The sequence below is a fragment of the Phoca vitulina genome, unplaced genomic scaffold (assembly GCF_004348235.1).
Source record: "Phoca vitulina isolate PV1807 unplaced genomic scaffold, GSC_HSeal_1.0 scaffold83, whole genome shotgun sequence".
Lineage (NCBI taxonomy): Eukaryota > Metazoa > Chordata > Mammalia > Carnivora > Phocidae > Phoca > Phoca vitulina.
This window is the reverse complement of record NW_022589786.1, coordinates 1,273,908-1,301,260: the sequence shown is the minus strand read 5'-3', so window position 1 is coordinate 1,301,260 and position 27,353 is coordinate 1,273,908. Positions and strand designations below refer to the sequence as shown.

The 27,353-nt window shown below is 42.1% G+C and overlaps 1 protein-coding gene across 3 annotated transcripts in view; it reads right to left on the bottom strand.

The window, feature by feature from the left end:
• SNX18 (sorting nexin 18) overlaps window positions 1–27,353 on the bottom strand; it is a 162,479-nt gene that overhangs the window by 125,295 nt on the left and 9,831 nt on the right. For 2 of the 3 annotated variants that reach the window (XM_032395346.1, XM_032395347.1), the window contains exons 2-3: window positions 10,020–10,162; window positions 1,095–2,241 (exon numbers count right to left, since the gene is read on the bottom strand). In XM_032395346.1, the coding sequence (XP_032251237.1) occupies window positions 2,173–2,241; window positions 10,020–10,162 (212 nt within the window). In that variant the 3' untranslated portion in view covers window positions 1,095–2,172. Of the gene's footprint in view, window positions 1–1,094; window positions 2,242–6,084; window positions 10,163–27,353 lie in introns of those variants that run through there. The other variant, XM_032395345.1, reaches the window with a different exon arrangement.

Below are 27,353 nucleotides of genomic sequence, written 5' to 3'. Positions count from 1 at the left end.
GTGGCCCCTAAGAACTTAAGAGTATTCTCTGAGAGCTGAGTTATAAAATCAATATTTAATAGATCAGAAGAGTCACTCTAAGAACAAATAGCTCTTGAATCAGAGCAAGATAGATCATTTAACTATGAAGTAATAAGTTATCCATCAAAGGGACAATCCTCAGCCATGGAGGCATAGAAAACAAAGGAAGACACTGTTCTTGGGCTTGCTAAGCTCCACACTGGGGACACAGTGCCCTGGTCAAGGAACTCAACCTGACTATCCTAAGCTTCCACCTTACTGTGGGCCCCCATCACACCTGGATTATCAGGAAGTCTCCTAGCTCGTCTCCCTGTTTCTGCCTTTGCTACCCCCATTGATCAACCAAAGTGACCCTGTCACAACGTGAGGTAAATCATGCTTTTTTTTCTGCCCAAACCCTCCAGGGCTCCCCAACTCAGAGAAAAAGCCAAAGTCCTCACAACAGCCTATATATGGCCTTCTATGACTGGATCCCCCCACCTCTGGGAGGCATCTCTTCCTGCTCAGGCCTCCACCACCGCCACGTCTACCCTCTACCCCCCACACCTCATTCCCACTCCCATCCCATCCTACCTCCCTGATGGGCTTCTAACATGCCAGGTAAGCTCTCCTGCCTCAGGGCCTTTGCACTTGCTATTAGTGTTCTAGAATGTTCTTCCCTTGGGTAGTCACATGGCTCAACATTTGAGTCCTTCAGGTCTTTACTTCAGGTTGGAGGCCCATCCTGGCCACTTTACTTAAAATAACAAGTTCTCCCACCCCTCACTATACTCATACCCCCCTTCCCCACTTTACTTTTCCCCATATCCCTTATCACCACCTATATAGTATATATTTCACTAATTTGAATATTATATCTCTTCCCGTTGGAATATAAATTCATGAGGGCAGGGATGTGGGCTGGTTTTGTTCACTGCTGTGTTCCTAGTGCCTAGACCAATGCCTGGAAATTAGGAATTCAGTAAATACTTGTCGACAAATCAATCAGCCCAAGTGTCTAGGGGGTCTCTGCTGTGCAGTGGCTTCACCCAGCTTTCTGAATGACTCAAATGTGAGTGATGGCGGGTAACTACCTTTTCCATAGCAACCTTTCGATGATGATTTGGTCTCCCACGAGGTAAAGCAGGAGAAAATATGCTGGTCAGAAGACATGTAGCCTGGTCCCATTCAAAGTTCCTGTAATGAAGGAGTCAGAACCAGCATGGCGATTTACTACTTGTTCATCTCACTTGGGGCTTCAGACGGCAAACAGCTCTGATGGCGGTGAGTTCCCGGTCCCGGTCTTGACCGCGAGAGGCCCCGGCCACCCGCTCGGAGGCCAGCCTTCCTGGTGACTCCCGGAGCTCGGCTTGCGCTTCTCCTTCGAACTCGGCCCGTTGTGTGTCGGGAGAGCAGACAGCAGTCACCCGGCATACGGGCATCTGACAGTCCACAGAAGCCGTTCCCAAATGGCTGGGTGGGGCGTGAGGTGCTGTCCCGGGTCGCCATCACCGGGGCACAGATCTGAATCTGGCAGGCCCGCCGCGGAACAAAGCCGGCACTGTGGCTCGGCCCGGCCGCTGTCTCCGCCTGCGGCCGCCTCCTCCGTCCCCTGCAAGCACAACAGAGGTCTGTCTGTGGAAAACCGCCCGCCTGAGCATCCCCACCGCTGGTGCTGCTAGTGCGGACGCAGAGGGCTAGCATCCTGGCATTTCGTTCCTTTCAGAAGATGAAGTTCCGTGTTATTCAAAAACCTGGTGAGTCACGAAGATCTTCTGTTCTCCAAACCACAGCTTTCCTGTCTTCACCGCCAGTGCCTAGCATCCCCCAAGGGGGAGTAAGTCAGGGACAGGGCTTGTCCTCAAGGAGACTACCGCACCACCTCCTCATCGGCTCCAGCACCTCGCCCTGCATTCTCACATAGGTGGTGGGGTGGTTGATAACACGCTGTGGAGTCAGGTGACCTCGGTTCAAATCCCAGCGTGGCCTCTCTCTGGCTGAGTGACCACTGAGGAGTGTTTTCTTGTTTGTAATATGGTTTTGCAGGAGAGTTCTGTAGATCAAATCATGTAGGTGATGGCAGGTCATAGTATCCAATCTAGAGCATGATGAACGCTCCATGTCTAAGCGGTAGGAATAAGAAGTAGATGTCAGCCCAGGATCTGCCGGTACTTAGCTGCTAAATGCCATCACCAAAGTGTAGGCAAAGGTTGAGACACCGGGATTGGAGCATGTGGAAGGCTTCACAGGACAGGGAGGAAGAAGAGCGGTTACCACAGAGAACAACAGACTATGGTTTGGTCATCTCTCTTTACAGCCCACTTTAAATGTTCTTCTGAACAGCACACGTCCTAATGCTACGGTATTTCAACAAGGAGTAACATAATGAGGACTGACTCGGTCATTATTGTGAGTCCATTGTCCGTACAAGATTGTTCCTTCTATGCTTGTACAGTGGACTTCCAGGTCTCAGAGGGGTTGGTACAGAGCTAGAGTCCACCCTCCTTCTTACAACATTTTTTTTTCCCTGGTAGTTTAAATTTTAAAATTTATCTTTAGTTATCTTTAATTTTATTTTTATTTTTTAAATGGAAAATACATTCAAATTCAAAAGATATAAAAGTATACAATAAAGATCTTCCTCCCACCCCTGTCCCCCAGCCACCCAGTTCCCAGACCCCAAAGCAAACAATGTTACCTTGTTACCAACTGTCATGATCTACTTACAGAAATAACCTACCAATATATGAGGAAATATATTTATTTTTATTTTCTCTTTTACTTAAAGTATAGCATATAAAATAGTTCTGCCCTTTTTTTTCCCTTGGGAAAATTCCATAATGCTATATAAAGAGCTTTCTTTTTTTTTTAAACGACTGACACCTATAGTTTTTAATCCTTCAGATAACTGTGCAATTTATCATGAAATCACCTGTCAGCATGAGTACCTAAAAAGTCAAATTTTCTTTCCGTGGATTCCAGAATAGGAGCCATTAAAAAGCAACATTTTTCAAGAAAGCCCTTTCTCTGGGATTACAGGTTTCACCTTCCCTGTAAGTACTTTGGTTCAGATAAAGAACACAGGCTCAGAGAGTTGATGGTATTCCCCAGTTGCAGCCTTGTACCAAATATGTAGCTGGCACCTGCTAGTCCAATCGGCTCACAAGGGAGTTCATAAATGGGCAAGGTGATGAAAAAAATGATCAAAACTAGATGTGAAATACCAACAGATACACTGAAACATCGTCAGTTCTAAGCTGAACCTAATTTGCTAAATCCTTACCTGTTCTCCGATTTTTTTTCAAGGTTTTTCTCCTCAAGGGAACCATTATGAATCAAAACCGAAAACTGCATTTTCTAAAACTACTAGGTTGAACAAAAGAAGAACCAAGTTGTCTAACCAAACTTGATATACACCAATATTTGATTTGTTTCAGGGCATAGTTACTTCAAAAGCCACTCAGAGGCATTAAGTTCAACTTCTCAGACTGAATGCCTTGAACGTCATTTAGTAATATCTGCAATTGGCATGACATCAGGGCCAAGATACTAAACACTGAGCATAGTGCCCCTCTTAGTCTTAGGCTTCAAGTACCTATTTTTAAGGTGTGAAAGCAGCACACATCAATACAATCATCATTAATCTGGTGAACAGAAACAGAATTCTGAGCTGTCTGCTGTAGATATTTCTGGTAAGAGCTGCAGTGCCACCTTCTAAATATACTGGTAGTTAGCTCTTTTAGACCAAGTGGGGAGCCTTATTGGAAAGGGGTTCTCTCTGAAGAGCTGAGCTCCTCCCAAGCCCAACAGGAGGAATTTGATGAGTCTGGGAAGTGATGAACGAGGCTTCCAGATGGAATATGCGAGGATGCTGTGCAGGGTTCTGGGAGCAGGAACCTGGAGAGGGGTCTGGACCTGGGACAGGGCTGGACTGGGGGAGAGCTAGACAAAGCAGGTAGGTGAAAGAGCCATGCCAAAAGGAGGATCTCCTGCCTGACCAGGCCCCAAGTGTGGATTCTTTAATTTTCCACAGCACAGCTGATACGAAGTTCTTACGGCTTAAATCCTTCATCTTTTTTTTTTTGTAAAGATTTTATTTATTTATTTGACAGAGAGAGAGCACAAGTAGGCAGAGTGGTAGACAGAGGGAGAAGGAGAAGCAGGCTCCCTGCTGAGCAGGGAGCCCGATGCGGGGCTCGATCCCAGGACCCTGGGATCATGACCTGAGCGGAAGGCAGACGCTTAACGACTGAGCCACCCAGGCGCCCCTTAAATCCTTCATCTTACCCCTTCCCTTCTCACATAATCAAGAGGATCTTTATTGTTCTTAGTCCTGCCATGCTTTGGGCTCAGGGCTTTTGATTTGTTATTCAGTTCTCACAATATTTCTGTGAAGGGGATACTACATCCCGATGCAGACAGAAAACTGTCTCAGAGAGATTAAGTGACTAGCTCAACGTCACACAGTGTTTGGGAATGTGGCTATCATTTATTAAGTGCCTACTTCTGGAATTTTTTTTTATCACTTCCTATGTTATTTATAAAGGGAGTACTGCAAAATGATTGAGGACTTAACTTTCTGGTTAATCCAATACTCTCAATAATTCAATAAAATCTAAGTAGGCCTGTCCTACCATTGAGGAAATGGAGGCTCAAAGGCAGGTTGGCGAGTTGTCCGAGGTCACTCAGTAGAGAAGTGAGGCTGTGAGCCCTAGTTCCAGCACACTGCCTTTCTCACTGTAATGCTGGGTCAGCTTCCCCACTGTGCTTGCAGACAAGTCCAACAACTCAGCAGTTATTAGCTGGAGCCATTTCCTGGAGCGACTGAAAATTTAAACCACTACTAAAATAAGGTCTGATGCATCTGGCCCCTTTCAAGTTAGAAAGCGTGTCCAGATAGGCCGATGGGACTCACAGCAACAGAATATCACATGTTTCTAAGTCGCTCTGAAGGTGGCTTCACAGGGACAACTGGCCCTGTCCTAGGCAGACTTCTGGTACAAGTTCACCCAAGGAAGTGAAACCGTTCTTCAAACCAGACAGGCCACTATAGCAGTATTGCAGCTCCATCTCTGCCACAGGAATGATGGGATTGGGACATCCTGGGAACAGAGCCAAGTGGGAGGAACCAGTGATCCCTAGAAAGGCTTTAGCTGTGACCCAATCCCAGATTAACCTCGCCCTAGCCCAGAGGCCTGGCATGGAGGCAGATGCTCAGATGCCCAGCTCGTTTCTCCAGGTTCCTGGCCTAGAGCCCTAGCAGAGCATCCTCTGTACTCTGCCCAGAAGTCCGCTTCACTTCCCAGAGCTTACTACGTGAGGAGTTCTGTTGCTTCCTCCTGTGACCAAGTGGAACTTGCCATGACTAACTGTGACCCTGACCAACTGGAATTCAATATTCGACTTGACATTAGTTCCTGTGGTTCTGCCAGGGCCATTCTGACGGCAACTGAAACCCATTTACATTTGCATGGAGGTGGCAGTTGGAGAGAAGGGGAAACCACTGGGTTTTGGTTCTTCTCCCCTCTCCCTTCATATCGCTATGGAAATGTCACACCTTGCCTGCTTCCCCCATTGAGACAGATCAGAGCAGCACATAAATCGCTGGGGACACAGTGACAGGACCAGAGACTCTCTTCTCCAACAGAAATGAATGCAGAGAGGGGACTTTCAGAGCTTCCCTTTGCACCACCTTCATGCCCAGTGCACAAAGCAGAACAGAATACCTATCGATCTAGCAGTGGGGACCTGGGAAATGGGCTGGGGTTTCTGAGAAGCAGGGAAATGGCATCCAATGTAATCTGGTTTAAATTAGCACAGATTTGAGCCAAATCCCCATTGACTCTGAGCTCTGTCACTCAGTTTGTGTAATCTTGGGCAAAAGATACTAGATATCTCTGATCCTTTTAATTCATCTATGAACAGGAGATAGAATCTCTAGGTTTATTGTGAGAACTACCGCATGAAGCCCATTTTAAGAGGTTCCAACCATTTCCTTTCTTCCCCTCACATACCCTTTAAGAGAAGCTCTCCATCTCATACCCACCCCACCCCCAACCCCACAGCTGATTTGTCCAGCTTGGGTCAGGTGTCCCCCCACTGGCCTAAGGAACCCTGTGAACTAAAAGATGTCTGGGCCATTTAGACATACTGGAAGATGCTGAGAAAGCCAAGCCACAGGATGTAAAAAAAGGAAAAAAGAATAAAACAGATTCATAAAGAAAAGAAGCTGACAGAGATTACAAAGCCCCACATAGAAGGCAAGCTTAGTTCCAGATGGGACTTTGGCCTCATGTGGGATTCACCAGGTCCCTGTACCCATCCGTGATCCTTTATATCTTGAATGAGGATGGTTTGAGCTGTCCGATTTCTGGCAACCAACAGTGACAGACCGCAAGAGAGGTGGTGTGAAGTACTGTACTCAAGTACCTATTATGTGTCAGGTGCTAGACTCACAGTAGCTATTATTTCAAAACATCTCACTCACAGTTTACTGCTATATGCCTAATAGTTATGGAAGATACTAACATAAGCAGATACTCAGTGGGACTACCTGAAAGGCTTAGTCAAACTAGCTCATTTCATGAACAATGTCTATGGCAACTGCAGAAGGAAGCGTAGGACAGTGAACACCCTCTTCTATTTTTTTATATAAGTCTTTCACATTAAATAAACGCCTCCTTGACTACTGGAGAAAAAAAATAATTATCATATTCCACTGAAGCTGAGAAATAAAGCAACCTTTGTTTATTCTTTTAAAAGATAAACATGACTGATCTGCACTAATCATAACATTTGAATGAAATAAAACAATGTTCAACATTTTAGTCTATAAATAATTAATACCCTATTTTACTAATTCTGTTAGCCAAAGATAAGACTGCAAATGAGAAAATTGGATAATGCTTATTGATTTAAAGGTATCAGACATGGTATTTGATTCTGAGGAAATGAAGACATAAATGGAAAAAAAAAAAAACGCCTATAGCAACAAACTTGGCAAAGAATGACATTTAAAGGTCGATACATAAATTTCACATGCTTGACTTGACAGACTGAAACATTTTTCAAGTCCTTAATTATGAAAACAGCAGCAAAACGTAAGACAATTAAAACCTGGCATTTAAGACTCTGCTGTGTTGTTACGAATACATGTAGGACAACTATATCAGTGAAGCCCAGGAAACTACTCTATTCCCAATTACTACTCTATGCAAACCAACATGCACGGACTCTGCTGCACTTTCAAATGTGTTCCCTTGTTCTGGGTTTAAATCGTGCCTATAGATACAACAGCCTGAGCGTCATGGGGTTGTAATGCATGGCTGCAGACCCAGTCTCACTGCATGACAATTATTACAGCACATCAAGTCCGTTTGTAATGAAAATAGCAAAACCAGGCTCAAGTGGACGCCCTCATGTTATAAATACATCACATATCAAAATTACAAATTACAGAAATAAAGACAAATAATGGCATGAAGGGCATGATAGTTTATTTTAAAAAACTGTACCACACTGATCATAATGACCAGCATACACATTATGATGGCTTTTCTCTTGGGTATTAACATTGCAGTATTTTTGTATACTGAAATGTTTTAATAGGACCAAGAACGTTAGAGAAATAAAGATCTTAGGTGAAAATGAACACTAGTAATTCTGGTGTCCCACCCCCACAGAATTCATTTAAACCCCTTATGAATCAGTGGCATTATAATGTTATGTAGTTATGAAGAACAAAAGTTCTCTTCTAAGTAGGCAGCATGAACTTATACCTCCTGTACTTTAATCTTTAGTTTTTGTAATTTAAGCTATGTCCACCCTGGCTAAAGCACAATCGTAAAGACACCTCAGATAATTTCCATGCTACCACTGCACAACTTTAGTGATTTTACTTAAGAGAAAAAAAAAAAAAAAATCAAACCACCATCAAAATAAAGAGGCAAATAAGAATGATTTTCAAATCATTTGAAAAGCATAGTGCTTATTTGTCCGATACAGACTCAAACTTAAATTAAATGCTATAATTATAATCTCCAAACTTCTGCAATAAAGTTAACACACACACACACACATATATATATATATATATATATATATATATATGGGTCTTGTTTATAGAACTGTATTTTGCAATCAACAAGAGGAAGTTACTTTTGAGAGAACAATGTATTTGGTTACAATCCCATGTATCTGGAGTAGAGACAAAGCCACATGATGTTAAATCTGGCTCTAGGTTACCTAAGGTATAAAATTTTGATCAAAATTACGATAGTCTGATAAAAATTCAACCCATATGAGATGATTTTTTAGAGTAAATGTGCTATTGAGTAATTATTTCAATAACCGTTTCTTTTTTGACTGTCTGCAAATTGACCCTTTCTTTTTTAATCAATGTGACTCACCAATATTTCAAATTGACCTCTTTACTTCCGTGTTACCATTTCAATATCCAGGGACTTCTGAGGCAGCATAAGTCTGACTTCATAAAAACAGTAGATACTTTAACCTTTCAGTGACAATTTTTAAATCTGTAAACTCAAGAATCACATTATTTATAGCTCAGCAACTGTAAAAACATTGAGATTTTGGCATCTGAAGCCAGAATCTCTTTGTGCTTTTTAAATTAAGCTGCTTTTGAATCTTTTTGGTATTTATCAGCCATTCATATTTCCCTTATAATAATAAAAGAATATATTTAAAATAACTTTTAAAGTTAAATGTCCTGGGGGCTTATCAATATTTTAAAAAAAAAAACAATTTTTTTTTTTCCTTCAGCATTTGGAATAGTAGAAATTATTTCTGGTCCCTCTTTAGATCAACCAACACTACTTTCAATCACGTATAACACTGAATTTTACAGACATCCCTGAAAAGTTTTTGATTAAGTAAACGAGTGAATCACAGTGGAGTCTCAATCAGTTAACAGTGTAGATCCATTAAAAAAGAAAAAACTGAATATTAAAATCTTCAAGCTAAAAAAAAAAAAAGAAAGAAAGCCCTCCTAAGAATTAAAACCAAGTGTGTGTCATCACTGATTCTGTGCTTGTGTCCCCAACCGATTAGACTCCTCCTTCTCTGTGTTACAAGACATGCTCATTTCAACCTCCACGCCAAGTCTCCAGGACACTTGATTGAAGAGGCTATGTTACTACGGCATCTAAGGGAATAGAGTGGCACCATTTTCTTCCCTAACAGACTTCATGTTCAAAGATGAGCATCAGGCCTCCCTCCGCTGTGCTCACCAGCGCGTATCAGGGGACAAAACTTGCCGTGAAAACCGATGACAGCTGATCCGCCCAGCCTGCCCCCAGCGCCAATATGAGGTTACCAACAGGTTTGTCATTATATGCACTAGCCTTTCACTCTTTCGATCAGAAAAGTTGTGGTTACTTAAAAAAAAAGGGAGGGAGGTGGAGAAATGAAAAACCAAGAGTTTAAAGGCACAAAGTCGCATAGCTGCTCTAGTTGGAGTTTGTAAACAGAGAACAGGTTGAATTTAGGTAATCCCAATCTATGAGAGTAAAAAGGCATCCACAGCAGGCTTTTATCCAGCCAGCTTCTTTGAGACCCTTCATGGGTTTTGAGGTCTACAAAGTATGCACTAAAATATCCATACTTCAAAAAGCAATAAGGCAAATAGTATAATCATTATTCCAAAAGTTACAATGGTAGTGTAGGCATACATAGTATAATTTAGTTACAATGTGTGGTACTGTTTCTATTATATAACCATATTAACTGTTTCTTTCCTACATAATTATATATTCAGCCGAGCTTCAGTTGAACACAAAACCATCCTTGTACCACCACTGATAGTTGGCAATAGCTCTTTGATAGCAGTTTTTATTCTGCTGTAGAAATATCCTTGAACTGAAAAAAGTCCACAACCCAATGACCAGTCATTAAACACTATCATATTTGTGAAGAGCTTCTTCCAACTTCTGTGTCACTTTTTGGAAAAATATTATTTGCTGTTGTAAGAAATGCTGCATCTGTGATTTAAAGTCTCTTACTCGAATTTGATGGAAGTGGTGAATTTCAGCCAAAGTGGCAAAAGAAATAGTGTTACAGCGATCTTGAATGCCATCAGCCTTTTGCAGCTCCATCTTCCCTTCTTCCACGTGTCGCCTACTCTCCTTTACTTTGGTAAGAGCTCCTGTAGTTAAAAAAAAATTAATTAAATACATATACACATGTATCCCACTGGCAAAGCTACATAGTAAACAGACTCTTGAGCATTATAAATACTTGCCTAAGCTATTTAAAGCCCTTTGGAACTTAAAGGGAACTTAAATGACTGTTATTAGAAAACAAAGGAATCTGATAGGGTTTCTGAAAACCCCTCCACTGCTGCGATTTCACTTCTCAAAACCAGCACTTGCCAAGTGACCAACTATCTACAGTATGTTTCATCTCCTCCAAGTAGAGAGACTATATGGAATAGATCATAAACTGCAAGGAGCTGTCTCTAAAAATACAAACCAAGAAACTGCGATTTTTACTTAAGAGAAAGCGTATGACACCATGACACACACCTATAATAAGAAAGTTATCTATAAACACATTACCTCAAAGAAGGTGCATATCTACTTCCACAGAAAGTCTCCCCGAAGAATTCTTGTTGAAGATTCTAGAACTAGATCCTGAAACATGTTAGTGCCAACTTTGTGTTTCAAAAAATCATGCTATGTCACGGAGGGGCCTTGGAAATGATGGCAGTCTACAATGGGAGGCCACCCTCAATGGGGTTGGCCAATGAAGAAGGGGTGATTCCATGTGCCACCAGGAGACTCACACCTGGAGCACTGAGGCCCTGTGAAGTAAGAATTTCTTGAGGGGCTGTAAGGATCAAGGAGTTTTGAGTCTGCTCTAGTGATGACCTGGGAATGAAGCCAGAGGGGCCATAGCCTCTTGTCAAGAAATGTCACCAGAGGGTGTGTGCAAGGGGTAAGGAAAGGGATGGTCACTCTGGCAGGTGCCACATGAGGGCAGACCTTCCCCCAAAAGCATCATCACATGAAGACAGAGAGCTAAGGATGTTTAAGGGTAGGAAACAAAGGATCTTCATGGGTTCTTAGAAATGAATGATGATAAAGCTCAAATCACTTAAACATGGCCAGCTCAAGAATTCAGATTTCCTGACTCCATCTAGCACTTACTCTACTAACCCAAGACGAAAGGTGAGAGAGAAATGTCCAGGACACCTGGCTGGGCAGTCTTCAACATGGTGATACTAAAGGGGACAAAAGAAGGGAACCCGTTTAGGAGGAGGTGGGAAAGCTGAGGAATTCTGGTTCAGAAATGTTCAGTTTTAGCTAATGGTGAAATACACAAGGGGAAAAGCCCTATTTCTAAATTTCTTCAAATCTCCTAAATAATACAGAGTTAAACCTAGCATTGCATAAAACCCTTAGGGGGTAAACAGTATGCCTTTTTTTTGGGGGGGGGGGCGTTTTTTGGCATAGCTCAAAGACCTGAGAAATTAAAAGTGTTATATATACCTTTAGTGATTATGTATGTACATTTGCATTTCTTTATTCTAAATGAGGTCTTTAAGTGAGAAGCAGTAGAGACTTCCACTTGACCCCACAGCAGAGATGCGGGGTCTCCTCGGTAGACAGAAATCATTTGCATTAACATGGTTTCAAGTAGAACCCTGACCAATCCCACCAGGAAGCCATCCCTCTGAAAGTGGGCACTTGTCACCTGTCTGCCATTGCCGGCAGGACTAGTGAAGCCATAACATCTGCCTGCTTGTCATTTCTACTAAAGAGAAAGAACCCTCCCCCCAAAAAGAGAAAGAAATAAATTTTTATAGCGAATTTATCTTTCGTATATTTGTACCAGTCTCACAATTTATATACAAAAATTAAAGTCGAAAAGACCAGGAAAGCATATGAGACAGAAATAAAGGAAAAAATTTTCAAAAAGATGACTGAGGATATGCAATTATGAAATACATGTTTAAAATGGCAAAGAGAGAGACAGAAAGACAGAGAGGAAACGGGAAGTTAAGAGAAAAGACTCAGGTGATTTGACTATTTTATCATGATTCCACTCCCAGGCGCCCAAGCGCACTGGGCAAACAGTGAGAACATGCGGCGTCCTACCCTGAATGTCCGTGATGCATCTCTGCAGCATGCTGCAAGTATTACTCGTCCCAGTTACTAGAGCCTGGAGAATAGAGTCCCACAGACAGGGCTTCTGAAGCCTGGCCTGGAGCTGGGTGAACGTCAACTAAGCTGCAGCTCATCCAACTCTGAATGAGATCACCATATTCTTAGAAATGACCCTCTAGTATACAGAATTACAGATGTGCCTCTCTAAAAACCAACTTAAAAGTGATTAAGTCTTAAGTTCTCGCAATTTATCACACGGGCATACATCTTTAAAACTCTTGGACACAACAGCAAGTATTAAATCTCTCTGAGGCCTAAGGACTTTTGTCATTTAAGTTTTTTAAGTGTACATCCCAAAGGAGTCAACAGGAATTTAAGACTCATTTTTCTCCCAAACATGAATTTAGTAAATAACACAAATGTTGCCACCTGCAAAGTCCCCAAAAGGTTCGGCTCTGGGGCAAGGATTTTAATTCGTTCAACAAACGTTTATGGAAGACCTGATGTGTATAGAGCATACTGCTACAGCAAGGAGATTCAAATATTTCAGCATTCAAGACCCCACCCCCTGCTTCTTTCTTGAGGAAGCCACTTGGCAAAGCACATGGGGAGGACAGGCACACAATCAGGACATGAAGTGAAACAGAACCACAAAGTACATAATTCTGCATCGAAGTTAAATATGTCTTTCTTCAAGATAATATGTGAGGGCGCCTGGGTGGCTCAGTTGGTTGAGCGACTGCCTTCAGCTCAGGTCATGATCCTGGAGTCCCGGGATCGAGTCCCACATCGGGCTCCCTGCTCAGCAGGGAGTCTGCTTCTCCCTCTGACCCTCCCCCCTCTCATGTGCTCTCTCTCTCTCTCATTCTCTCTCTCAAATAAATAAATAAAATCTTTAAAAAAAAAAAAAAAAAAAAAGATAATATGTGAGATTGTATCACCAGGGAAAATGCTCAGAGGACCTACTACATGCCAGGCACTCTGCTAAGGACAAGGCTGGAGGTGGGAAGTAAGCAGGCAACAGGCATATATAAATAAGTAAATGGTAGCTTCCCAAAACAGTAATAGCATATGCTAGACACTATGCTAAAATGTGTATGGAACCACGAAAGACCCTGAACAGCCCAAGCAGTCTGGAAAAAGAAGAACAAAGCTAGAAGTATCACAATTCCAGATTTCAGGATATACTACTACCAAGCTGTAGTTATCAAAACAGTATGGTACTGGCACAAAAATAGACACATAGGTCAATGGAACAGAATAGAGTCCAGAAATAAACTCACATTTTTATGGTCAATTACTACAAAGGAGGCACGAATTTACAATGGGAAGAAGACAACAGTGCTGGGAAAACTGGACAGCTGTATGCAAAACAATGAAACTGGACCACTTTCTTATACCATGAACAAAAATAAACTCAAAATGGATTAAAGACCTAAATGTGAGACCTGAAACTGTAAAATTCCTAGAAGAGAACATAGGCACTAATTTCTTTGACATCAGTGGTAGATACTTTTTCTAGATATGTCTTCTCTGATAAGGGAAAGAAAAGCAAAATTAAACCATTGGGACTACACCAAAATAAAAAGTCTTTGCACAGCAAAGGAAACCATCAACAAAAATCCCACCTACTGAATCAGATATTTGCAAATGATTTTTTTATTTTATTTTATTATGTTATGTTAGTCACCACACATTACATCATTAGTTTTTGATGTAGTGTTCCATGATTCATTGTTTGCGTATAACACCCAGTGCTCCATTCAATACACGCCCTCTTTAATACCCATCACCAGGCAAACCCATCCTCCCACCCTCCTCCCCTCTAGAACCCTCAGTTTGTTTCTCAGAGTCCATAGTCTCTCATGGTTCTCCCCCTCTGATTTCCCCCCCTCATTGTTCCCTTCCTACTAGCTTCCGTTTTTTTGTTTTTTTTTTTTTTAACATATAATGTATTATTTGTTTCAGGGGTACAGGTCTGTGATTCAACAGTCTTACACAATTCACAGCACTCACCATAGCACATACCCTCCCCAATGTCTATCACCCAGCCGCCCCATCCCTCCCACCCCCCACCACTCCAGCAACCCTCAGTTTCCTGAGATTAAGAATTCCTCATATCAGTGAGATCATATGATACTTGTCTTTCTCTGATTGACTTATTTCGCGCAGCATAACACCCTCTAGTTCCATCCACGTCATTGCAAATGGCAAGATTTCAGGGGTTTTTTTGATGGCTGCATAATATTCCAGCAAATGATATTTCTGATAAGGGGTTAATATCTAAAATACATAAAGGACTTCTACAACTCAACACCAAAAAACCAAATAATCCAATTAAAAAATGGGCAGAGGACCTGGACAGACATTTTCCCAAAGAAGACATACAGATGGCCAACAGATACATTAAAAGATGCTCAACGTCACACATCATCAGGGGAAATGCAAATTAAAACCACAATGAATTATCACTTTATACCTGTCACAATGACTAAATAAAAAACACAAGAAATAATAAGTATTGGTGAGGATGTGGAGAAAAGGGAACCCCCAACACTGTTTATAGGAATGCAAATTGGCAGCCACTGTGGAAAACAGTATAGTTCCTCAAAAAATTAAAAACAGAATTACCACATGATCCAGTAATTCCACCATTGGGTATCTGCCCAAAGAAAATGAAAACATTAATTTGAAAAGATATGTATACCCCCCCCATGTTTATTGCAGCATTACTTACAATGGCCAAGATATGGAAGCAACCTGAAAGTCCTTGATAGAATGGATTAAAAAGATGTGTGATACACACACACACACACACACACACACACACATACACACACACAGACTGGAATATTACTCAGCCATAAAAATTAATGAAATCTTGCCATTTGCAACAACATGGATGGAGCAAGAAGATGTATAATGCTAAGTGAAATAAGTCAGCCAGAGGAACACAAATACCATATGCTCTCACTCACATGTGGAATTTAAGAAACAAAACAAAGTGAAAAAAGAGACAAACAAAACAGACTCTTAAATACAGAGAACGAACTGGTGTTTGCCAGAGGGGAGGTGGGTAGGGTATGGGTGAAACAGATAAAGGGGATTAAAAGAGTACACTTATCTTGATGAGCAATGTACAGAATTGCTCAATCATTATATTGTACACCTGACACTAATGTAACACTGTATGTTAATTACACTTGTATAAAATATGTGTGTGTGTGTATGTGTGTCTGTATATAATATATACAGACACACACACACATATATTTTTTTAGGCACTTTTCATATACTATCACTATCACTAACCCTATTGCAATTTTACAACAGACATTACTCTTATTTTTATAAGAAAACTGGGGAAGCTACTCAACCTCTTTGAGTGTCAAATTGGCCAGGTAACCCAGGTAAGATGCGGAGATGGAATGTGAATGCATGATTGACTTCAAAGCAAACACTATTTAGAAATATTCAGAAAAGAAATTGAAGACTGAATGGGCAAAACGGCAGCCAGGCGGTCCTAGGTTAGCAGGGTGCTGGGGGATAAAAGCTGGGCAGCTGAAAATCAGCTATTTGTCCTCCTTTTGGCCACGGGCCTCCTCACATGCCCTGTACCTGTGGCTGAGGCCCCTGTACCACCCTTCTCACCTTATGAAGTCCCTGGCTTCTATTTTGATATGCAATTCTGAAGGCCTTGTGAGCATATAAAAGAACTATATAGGTTTTGAAAATTTCCCTCTGGAATCTTAATAACCTCACTGAATTCACTAATTGTGCCTGTAAACCAAATTAATATTTATAAGATGTCTGATTTTCTTGTCTTTGTAACAACACTTAGGTGCCACAAAACAAAACATTGGAAAAGCAGCACGTACTTCATGATTTTGAAAAATCTAAGCCCAGGGGCGCCTGGGTAGCTCAGTCGTTAAGCGTCTGCCTTCGGCTCAGGTCATGATCCCAGGGTTCTGGGATCGAGCCCCGCGTCGGGCTCCCTGCTCTGTGGGAAGCCTGCTTCTCCCTCTCCCACTCCCCCTGCTTGTGTTCCCTCTCTCACTGTGCCTCTCTCTGTCAAAAAATTAATAAAATCTTTAAAAAAAAAAAAAAAAGAAAAAGAAAAAAGAAAAATCTAAGCCCAAAAGTACATGGGAGGGAAGGAGGTGTCTTTCTCTCCCTTGTTCTCACTCTCTATCTGCTTAGATCCTATTGAAAGATTATATAAATTAAGAACCACAACCAAAAATAGTAACACACAATCCCTTTAGGGATACACAGGCTTTGCCTCTGTTTGCTCTGATACAGTTGGACATCCTGGCAAAAAAAAAAAATTACTTTATTTGCAAACTAGGAAGGACAGAACAAACCATTAAGGACAGTAAGCACCCAAAGGCCAATTCCACTTGGAATTTTGGTTTAACCCACTTACTGCAATTCAAATCCATTAGCATAATGTATCAGGATGACAGACAGCATCAGGGGGATAGCAGATATAAGAGATTTTTTTTTAAAGAGACATAGTTCCTGTTTTGGGAGCTCAAATTTTTTTTTAAGGTGACTTACATGCCTGAAACAGTTAAGGACCTATACAAAACAGCATATGAAGGTACTGGGCAGCACACTTTAAATGTACAAACTCTGGTAGAATAATGAGTGCCATGTATAAGGAGTTGTAAGACCGTACCATGAATTAAGAGCAATTTTTAAAACAACCTCCTTTTTAAGTGAAATGTAGATAAACTGATTTACTCCAGATCTGCTTTCAGAAGAAAGATGATTAACAACAAAACAAGTTGACAGCAGTATACTTTTTAAAAAATCATTAAGAGTTCCTGAATATATCCTGAGTTGAAGTGACAGTTCCCTCTATGAGCTGATTGTTAAAGCTCAGGATGATGACAACATCCTAAGCCAATTAAAAAATATATGTATGTTATCTTTTGTAAAATATTTTACAAAGTTTTTAAAAAAATATTTCCTTTAAGAAGAAAGCCATTTTGGTTTTTTGTTTTGTTTTGTTTTAAAGATTTTATTTATTTGACAGAGAGAGAGACAGCGAGAGAGGGAACACAAGCAGGGGGAGTGGGAGAGGGAGAAAGTAGGCTTCCCGCGGAGCAGGGAGCCCGATGGGGGCTCAATCCCAGGACCCTGGGATCATGACCTGAGCCGAAGGCAGACGCTTAACGACTGAGCCACCCAGGCACCCCAACCATTTTGGTTTTAAATATTCATCTCACAACCCTCCAGCTAGCTTTTCCAAATACATTTTAACACATAGGAAGGGTTTAGCGTGATTTCTTTTTTGTGAGACAGATAAAGTCAAATTATTCAGTAAGCTAGTTATAGAAGTTAATTGACCAGTTTACTGCCTAGGAGTAAACGGAAAAAAAGTGACATCTTTTGAACAGCTCAAGCTGCCCATCTGATCAAACCGCAAGGGTGTTTCAACTCTTGGGGTGTGACAACTACTTTCTGAAGTTCCCCAGAAGCTTCCCTCTACCTTCTCTCCACCCACTGTGCTTCTAAACCCTGCATCCTGTCAAGATGAACATGGGAACACAGTTCTCCAATAGAAATGGTATTACAAATACTGGTTGGATGTAAATGAAATAGTATCATTAGAACTAGAATTTGGGTTTTGTCATAAGCAGCTGTGTTCCCAGAGTTGATTTGACAATTCTCAAACTGGGAATTATCTGTACATGTTTTTACATGTCACACATTTTCATATTTAAAATTTTAAATATCACAAGAAAGGTGGAGATAGCCAAATTTTCAATCCCGTTTAGCCTCTAAGGAGTGAGAGGCTGGAGAAAAAAAATATTGGGACAGAGTTACAACACTACACACTTGCTACTTTTAGGATGGCTTTAAAAATTAATTTGTAGCTGCCTAAGAAGCAAGAGCAGAGGTTCCATGTAACCAGCTGCAGAGCTGTAACAAGGCATGACAGCATCATTTAAACATTCTCTCAGCTGCACTGTTTCTTACCAAATCCAAGAGGAGTGTAAATAAAAGTCAAAAACGTTGCCCAGAATCTAAAGAACAAAGGCAACACACATTTTTATTATGGAATAAATACAAAAACAGGCAAAGGTTTTCAAAATCTCTACGTTTTAAATGGCTAATTTAGGAGGAATCTGCCTCCTGCCAGCCCCCTCCTCTCATAAACATCATCCTGCCACATTGCCTTCCAAACAGAAAAAGGAAATGAAAGAACACAGCAGAGAAATCACACCCGAAAGTTGACGGTCCAAAGTGGTCACTGCTGGATTAAACAAGAGCCCCCGCAATACTCATGGGTAGGGCAACGGTTTTAAAACCAAAGATAATTTAAAATAGGTGTGATGAGAAGGAAAAGCATTTTAGAATGGGAATATAAGTACACAACTATGAAACTGTTTATTGCGCTAATGGGCAGACATTAGGTAGTTGCATCTGGAATAATATATGAGCTGACTAAGATTTTATTATGAAAAGAAAACGCTGGCAAGTATTTAACTCTGAGATTAAATAAGAGGGACTGACAACAGTCAGAGCAGCGTGAGTGCACTCTTCTTCATAAAATAAACAGCCAAGAGAAGGGTAACATTTCTGGTTTAGAGGAAGAGAAACCTGTAAGAAGGTAACACATGAAACAGTGCAGCTTCCCCAAGTCACGCAAGAAAATACATTCTTCTACTTGAAGTACAGGAAAAAGTATGATTGAAAGTGAGGCAACAGATTTCAAACATTCCCCATGACTGTTCCCAAACAGGCAAGAGTAACCCAGCTGCACCCCAGGACCCCAGACTGAGTCCAGCACATTTCAGTTGCTCCTCTGCCTCAGGGATCTGTGGAAGGCCTCAGAAAGGACCAGAGAGATCGCCTCCCAAAAAGGCTTACAGGTTAAGAATGAACTTTCAGTTGGCCACTCAATTTACTAAATTAGCTGGGCGAATTATTAGAATCTCTCCCCAAAACAGAGTTCACTGAGGAACTAATAACCCTAACACTTTGTTCCAAAAGTAGGAGAAGGAACCCTGAGGGCTTTCTTCTCCTCACTCCAGCGCTGACAAGATAGCCACTGGAGAAGTCAGTAGGGCTGATTCTGAGAGTCTGACAAGGGTAGAGCTGGTTCCCAGAGTTCGCGTGTGTGTTGCTGTTGTTTTCTTAAGAGCTGAAAGGGCCTTAGAAGAAAGAGTTTCTGGTACAATTCTCGCAATCTTACAAGTAAGAGGCTAAGTGCCTTGTCCAAAGTGCCACAGTGCAGCGTTATGGTGGTGAGCATGCCTGCCTTTCAAAGTACCACAGCTGCTTCGTGACAAAGAGCCCCCCATCCCTACCTGCCAGCCAGTCCCACTACTTTCCATTTAACACTCCCTGCAGGGCCTCTGCCCCACTCTTGCTGAAGAGGGTCCCTCCCTATCCACAGTGGGAGCGGTAACACGAAAATTAAACCAGCATTTTCACCTGGCCTTAGGACCTGTTATCAACACAATCTCCTGCACTTCTTTGGCATTGTTAGTTGACTCTGCACATGCAAAATTCCTTCCTAACAGGTTCATTTTTATACTTGCTGCAATTGCCCAGGCTCAAAGAAAGGCACTCTGCCCCCTGCCTCATCACGACACCAAGCTCCACAGAACTCATGTCCTAAATTCAATCCCACCCCTCTTCTTACATTGTCTTTGTATCTTTCCAATGGGAGCCATCTCACAGTTTTAAAGCATGCTCAGGCTGCAAACAGCCAAGCACGAAATAACGACGTCCTGGTTCATAATCCATATGTGCTCAATTTCCAAGGGATTACATCATGCATGTTTCCGAAGAATACAAAATAATTACAACTAAGGAATTTAATCATATGACAGGATTCATTCCTATTACAACTTTAAAGGACTCAAATGCATTTTATAGATTAATTATGATCCAGGAAGCCAGCACCATTTTCAAAAGCATCCTATTATTTACATAGCATTAAATTATTTCCATCAGTAAAAACTGTTTAAGAAGCATTTCGGTATCATTTTGGTTTTTGTAAAATGAGAGAGCAAAGGTCTGGTGTCATGTAGCCAATTAGCACATATCAAGAGCCCACTGGCAGCTAAACTAGGCACACCAGCAAATGCAGTCACACTAAACCGTATCAGTTCCTTCTGATTTACAGAGAGAATCACTTTCCTGGCCACTTCTGACCCAGCAAAAACGGGACAGGGGAGAAAACCTCTCAAACGCTGTAATTTGCTTCAGGCATTTTAACCAGGGAGAGGCTTCAACTCAGTTGAAGAAGTTGCATGGCCTCCTTTCAGCTTCCCTCTTCATGTCCCTCTCTTCTGCCTCCTCAGGCCCCCCCAGGGCTTGCTGGCTGCCCCATCGGCTCCCACCTCCAGCCAAGGCCAGTGTCAGCACCTGAACTTTGCCTTCCTTCCCTCAACCAAATCTCTTATGCTCAGTAGGTTCTGTCCCTCCTAGACCAATTACACAAAAGGTCTAGTCACTAAGCAACAGGGATCCAAAGGCTACATTTTCTCCCTTTAAAAAAAAAAAAAGCCTGCACTTTATTTAATTTTGAAATCATGAATGTGGCAAAAACATTAACTAGACTTTCTGTCTTCCCAGGGCCTTGTCCCAGAAAACCCAAAGCCATGGTGTGAGGGACAGAACAGGAGGTGGGCAGAAAGGCAACAGAGCTGAGTAGAAGTTGCCCGAGACTGCATGAGGCCTGTTTTTCTTCATTCCCTCCTACACATAAAACGTTGAAAGAAAATGCTAATTTGGTCAATGTGACCAATTTGCCCTTATCCTCTCATCACTGGTCCCCACACCCTCTGGCCCTGCTAACTCCCCATTAACCTCTGCCCCTCCCCTTTCCTTCCTCCCTTTCGGTCTCCACCCACCCACTGGTTGATTACTCTTTCCCCTCTCTGCTCCAGTATTTACTTTTCTATATTTTTCGAATACAACATCTCAACAAAGGCCAACATCCACTTCACAGAGAGAGGCAGAACGGCTGTCCATCCAGGCAAAAGAGTCATATGTGAATCACACCTACTGTGTAAGCCTGTGCTCTGCACTTTACGTGTCTGATTTCCTTCTCTTTAACCTCAAAAGGAAAGGAATTACCACTCCCATTTTCAGAGGCAGAAAGCGAAGTTTAGGGTCGGTAAATCACTTTACTGAAGACGTCCGGCTGCATGGGAACCGGGTCTGCCCAGCTTCCCAACTCAGGTAGTTTAGTCCCTTTGTCCTTGGCCCAACTGAGGCCGCCCCACCCATCACGTCCAAGCCCCTCAGAGGAGCCCCCGTGGGGCGGCACAACAACAGGCCCCCTGGGAAGCCTCATCTCGGGGATAAGCAAACCAAGAACCATCTCCGTCCAGGCTCTCAAGTCTCTGTTCCGGCATCAAGTCATACCCCGTGGGCTCCGGTCTGGACCACATTAATAAACTCTGGGGGGTGCCCATAGGAATACTGAACTCAAGTCAGTGAAAGCAATTTTTTGAAGGGACTATAGGTCCCAAAAGTCAAGAACGATCAAAATTCAAAGGTAAAATTAATGTAAAATATACTTTCAATTCATAAATATAATAAATGGCAAAGAGAACTTTTGAGTAATTTTAAAAAGGAAGAGGGTCAGATACAAGGATAATAAACTGCAAAAAGAAAAAAAATATTGGTTGCTTGATGATGTAAAAATTAATCATTTAAAGAATTCAGGCCTCTAAGCCTGGTTGGGTCCTGAAGATAGAGTAAGTAGTAGTCTCATTCTATCCTAATGAAGCAACCCTTTCAGCTTCCATTCAGCAATCACCAGATGTGTAAGGGCAAGAATGACAGTATAAACGAAAGCCACTCACTTGAGTGTATCACATCTTACAACATTTGATTACTATTATTCACCATGCATATACATTCCCACACCTCACCTTGTTCCAAAAATGAAGAGGGAAACCGTGTGATTCCATCTCTTGTGGCTTATTTGGCAGAATAGGCTGTTCTTTGCGAGGAAATTGTATATAAAGTTCCTTGTGTTTCGGCTTATACTGAATATTAAATATGTATTAAAGTTACTAGGGTGATAGATTCAAAAGAACTCTGTAAACACAGTATGTTTTTACTTCAGAAGAGTCTGGTTACAAAGGTGAAAATGTTTATTTGCCTATGGCCATGCAAATATAAAGACTTTAAAATTTGAGAACAGGAAAAAAGAAGCATGTATTGTTTCTTAAAGATTTTATACCTACAGAATCCTAATAAAATGAGGTAGAAAGGACATCTTTGATAATCACGAACATACAATAAAACTTTTTAAAACAACCAATTTTGTAGAATAAAGTCCACATAATGGTTTAGATTCAGAGAACACACTTGATAACCTACAGTCTGTAGCTCACAATCCCTAATTTCCTAATCCTTTTAATTCTTTTGTAGGCTGACATATGTGCGTGGATATTGGTCTGTACCAACCAAGCAGCATTAGGGACACTGGCGAGCTGCCAGCGCTTTGGGTTCAGATGACCTCTGACACACAACAAAACCTATCTGAACCAAAGAGAAGAGTGAACTTTGGAAACTGCCTTTAATACTTTCGTTTTTCTTTCTAGGAAGATAAAGGGAGACCCGTGCTAAAACATCTAACAGAAGCTGCTAAACAGACAAGCCAAGCCGCTCTATCCAGGGCAGAAGGAGAGGGAAGTGGCACTTAGAGAAACTAGGGAGGCGTGAGCCACCCGCCCGAGGCCAGGTCCTGGACTGTATGAGTGCTTCTGACAGCACCACAGGTAACACTGTACTCAGAAGAGTCTTTTCAAAGAATAGATCTCTTGCTTTCAAGTATTTTTCCCAAACAACATCTTGTTTTTAACTTTAGAATAATTGTAAACCCCAGTGTTATAAACTGCCACAGCATTTATCATCATCCTTGCTGCCACCCATTGTGGCCACTATGACTGTGTTAATGAAACAGGGTCACTATTGTCAATGACTGTGTTAATGAAATAGGGTCACTTATGTCAAGGGGTTTTAAAGGTGGAGCTGGAAGGCCACGAAGGAGATGGACCTTCTGTATGTCCTCATGTCCTCCTCACTGCATGGGGCCAAGAACTTGTGAACTGGGCCAAGAGACAAGTATCCCAAGGACTCAGCCCAAACCCCTGCAGCTTGCCACAGTGAGACTTTGCTGGGTGACAGTCTTAGGAACCAATTATATTCAGCCCAGCCTTTGGTTTTCTGCCATCAACACCCATCTAAATTCTTTGTATGCAACATATACAACCATGCCCTTTTGATTTAAAAACCCTGGATTTTGTTCCCTGGGAGGCACTATTTGGGCTGCCGCCCAAATCTGTGTTCATAGAATTGTAATCCTGAGACCCCAAATAAATGCTTTTGTTTTTATTTCAGCTCGGCCTCTTTCTTCGGTTGACAACTAGTACTTCACAGCACTTTATGAGCACTAAACTCTGGGGACAATTCCTAAATCAGCTGTTTGAAACTTAAGAACACCTCTGACCCTGGGGTTTTCCTGCTTCCTCATACTGGCAGGGACCAGGTTTCCAGGGGTGATGAGTCTTACTCCGGCTGCATCTGGGCTTCCTTGAACTAGACCATAAATAATCATCTAAAGACAAAACTAAGCACTTAGAAATATATCATTTTTAAAAATATCTGAAACGTGTGTCATAAAACAAAAAAACCCAGAGGACCCATGCGGACACCCATTTTTATTTAAAGATGTCTCGCTGCAGACAATAGGTAGCTTTTATGATTTTCACAAATGTCAATATAACTAAATACAATAAAGGCCCAGAAAATAGGATTTCTAAAGCTCCCTTCAGCCCCGTTCCTTATCTTTCCTTGTAATCCTGCTGCTCTTAACTCCCTATTTCTCTTCCTGGCATCACTACTTTCTGTCACCAAATTTAAAACGTGGAAGGTAACTTTAGACTCCTCAGGAGAGCCACTCCTCACCAAGTCTGGCCACTCTACTTGGCAGGTATCTCAAGTTCACCTGCTTACTTTCCAAAGCCACCCTCATGCCTAGATGACCTGGTCTACTCCAGCAGCCCTCTCATCTCTGCACTCAGCCAACAGGAAGAAGCTTCTGGAAGCCCTGGCCCCGGGGGCCAGGCTGCACATCAGTGAGGGATACTTCCAAGAGCTCGCAGTTAAATTTCTGTGGCTCACCTCCTGTCTGCAAAATGGGGATAATGTATTTACCTCAAAATCTCCTATGAGCTTTAAATGGATATAATGAATATAAACATGAAGCATCATGCCTGGCACATGGTAAGCCCTCAAAATATGTTATTTTTATCATGATTCAGATGTCACTCTTCGGTTTCAGACCTTCAATAGCTGTCGCTGTCCACAGAACAAAAAAAAATTCTAGCAGGCACGCTACTTATTGCAGCATAACAAACACTGGCTTTAAGTCAAGGCAAAAAATGAACTCATCTGGCTCTTCTTTTTGCTGTGCAATCCTGAAATTCACTTAACTTCCCGGGGCCTCAGTTTTCAAAGGTTATCACATGGGGATAATACCCCTTTGGGGAAGTTAATAGCTGTACTAGGTTGAATAGTATCACCCCCAAAATTCACATCCACCTACAGCCTGTGACTGTGACCTTAACTGGAAATAGTCTTTGCACATACAATTGGTTTAGGTGAGGTCATACTGGATTAGGATAGGCCCTAAATCCAGAATGACTAGTGTCCTTAAAAGAAGAGGAGAACATCAGGTGAAGATGGAGGCAGGGGCTGGAGTGGCAAGTCCACAGGCCAAGAACAGCAAGGATGGCCGGCAGCCCCCCGAGGCTGGAGGGGGCATGGGAGGATCTCCCCTAGACGCTTTATACGGAGTGTGGCTGTGCCGACACCTTCATTTCGAACTTCTAGCCTCCAGCACAGTAAGAGAAGAAATTTGGTTTTTAAGCCACCCAGCTTGTGGTAATTTGTTACAGCAGCCCCAGGGACCTAATACAATAGCTAATACTTAACGCTGCGAAGTATCTGGTACGCAAAATGATGACTCCGTGTTATACACAGTATATATACACTGTGAAACTGCTACGGGTTACACAGTGAAGCTGGCGGGAACTGCACGCCCCCTGGCCGTAGAGGGCACATCATCATGCCCGCTCCTAAGTGGAATCGGACACGGTGTATGTAGCTGCCACACCGTAAGGACGCTCAAGCAGAGCAATGGCCATCACTCCTCATACTCCAGCTCCCAAACCTGCTTGCCCTCCAAGTCAAGGGTAAACAAACACTTTCCTTACAGCTCAGATAGTAAATATTTGAAGTTTTGCATGTCAAGGCAAAACCGAGGCTTTTATACCCAGGAAAAATGTAATAATTCAGAAATGTAAAAGCCACTCTTAGCTCAAGTGCTGTAAACAGGCACGTGGGTGGGTTTGGCCTGCAGACCCCTGCTCTATCTCCCAGTATCTCTGTTGGTAACTCCAGTCTCTAGTTCAATGGTCATTTTATTCTCCTCCCTGTCCCTTACCTCACTCCTGTAGGCAAATACCTCTTCTGTCTTCCTCCTCCCCAACCCCACAGACACCGCCTCAGTTTAGGATTTCATGTCTTGCCTGAATCACTGCAAGAGCCTCCTATCTCACCTCACCCCGAGCCTCCCTTTACATCTGCCACTAGGACCTGTCCATCTAAAGTGCAGGCCTGAGCATGTCAATACCCTGTCTGATCTTCCATGACGCTGCCCTCCATCCCCTGCAGCAGCAGCTGTAAACCCACTGGCACATCAAAATCCCGTGAGGAGCTCTTTCAAGGACACCAACGTATAGGCCACATGTCCCTAACATTCTGATTAGACAGAGGGGGGTGGCCCAATCTACAGCTGTAACCACTCGAGAGCTGAATCAGAGAAGCAGCCAGGATTTAATCCCTGATTTTTATACATGATTGATTCCCTCTGCCCAGAATGCCTTCCCCCATTCTGCCTGCTAGGCAGACTTCCAATTTTTTTTCAAAAATCTTCTCAGAGTAAGACTGGGAGAAGCCACCCCTGAACTCTCTCCTCTCCCCATAGCTGATTACCCCCACTCTGGCCTATTTCACACCACGGCACATGCCCATGACTGCATGTACCACACTGTATGGTGACAGCTACTCACTTGTCAGCTGGTCTCACTGACCTGAGCACGGGGCATGCAGTGTATCAGCTATTATATGCTCATCCTAAAGCATTTCCAAGATCAAGAATGCACTTTCTGGGACGCCTGGGTGGCTCAGTCATTGGGCGTCTGCCTTCGGCTCGGGTCATGATCCCATTGAGCCCCACATCGGGCTCCCTGCTCGGTGGGAGGCCTGCTTCTCCCTCTCCCACTCCCCCTGCTTGTGTTCCCTCTCTCGCTGTCTCTCTCTGTTAAATAAATAAAATCTTTAAAAAAAAAAAATGCACTTTCTATTTTCCTCTGAAAAGTCAAAATATGACCATCTTTCAGAGGCAAAAAAACAAACGCTACCCACCCAAGCCCCTAACAGTTGACAGTGACTCTCCATCCTCTGGACTCCCACACACTCTTACCAGAGGCACCAAGTTAAATCGACCTCCTATCTCCCAATTCTCTGTACAGACATCCTACTTCCGTTACAGAACTGAACCTTCCACGAGGGCAGGCACCTACTGCTCAACACCTAAGCTCAGTGCTTTGTGTATCCAAGTCATTCAAGAAGGTGAAATGTACTCTCTCTAGATCTTGTGCTTGGAATTCAGCAAAAGGGACTCCAATAAAAGATTATCATGAAAGTTTACCAAAGAGGAAAAAAGTGTATATATGCAAGTTTCAACATCAAGAATCAATATAAAGTAAAATCATGAGTTACATAACATTAATTTTTCTGGCACATAAAATAAAACATTTTTAAACTTTCTCCCTTCTCCCCAATAAGTTTTGGAAAGTTACTTCATAGATATGTAAGTTTAAGACTTTTAAGTCACTTTCATGTTAATTAATGACTTCACCTATAAAATATATCCAGATCCTATCTTTATTGCCTATACTCTTTTATAAACTCTGGTACCCATCATCATATGAATAGAAAAACACATTCTACGATAGAAGATATCTATTTCAAAATCAACAAGTACTCCATCGAGTGCCTACTTTTCTCATTCAACAAGCATTCCTTAAGCATTAACTATGCACATACAAAACAGTGGAGCTACATACTAGAGGAACATAAAAACATGACCCCCACACACTACCCAATAACCAAAAAATG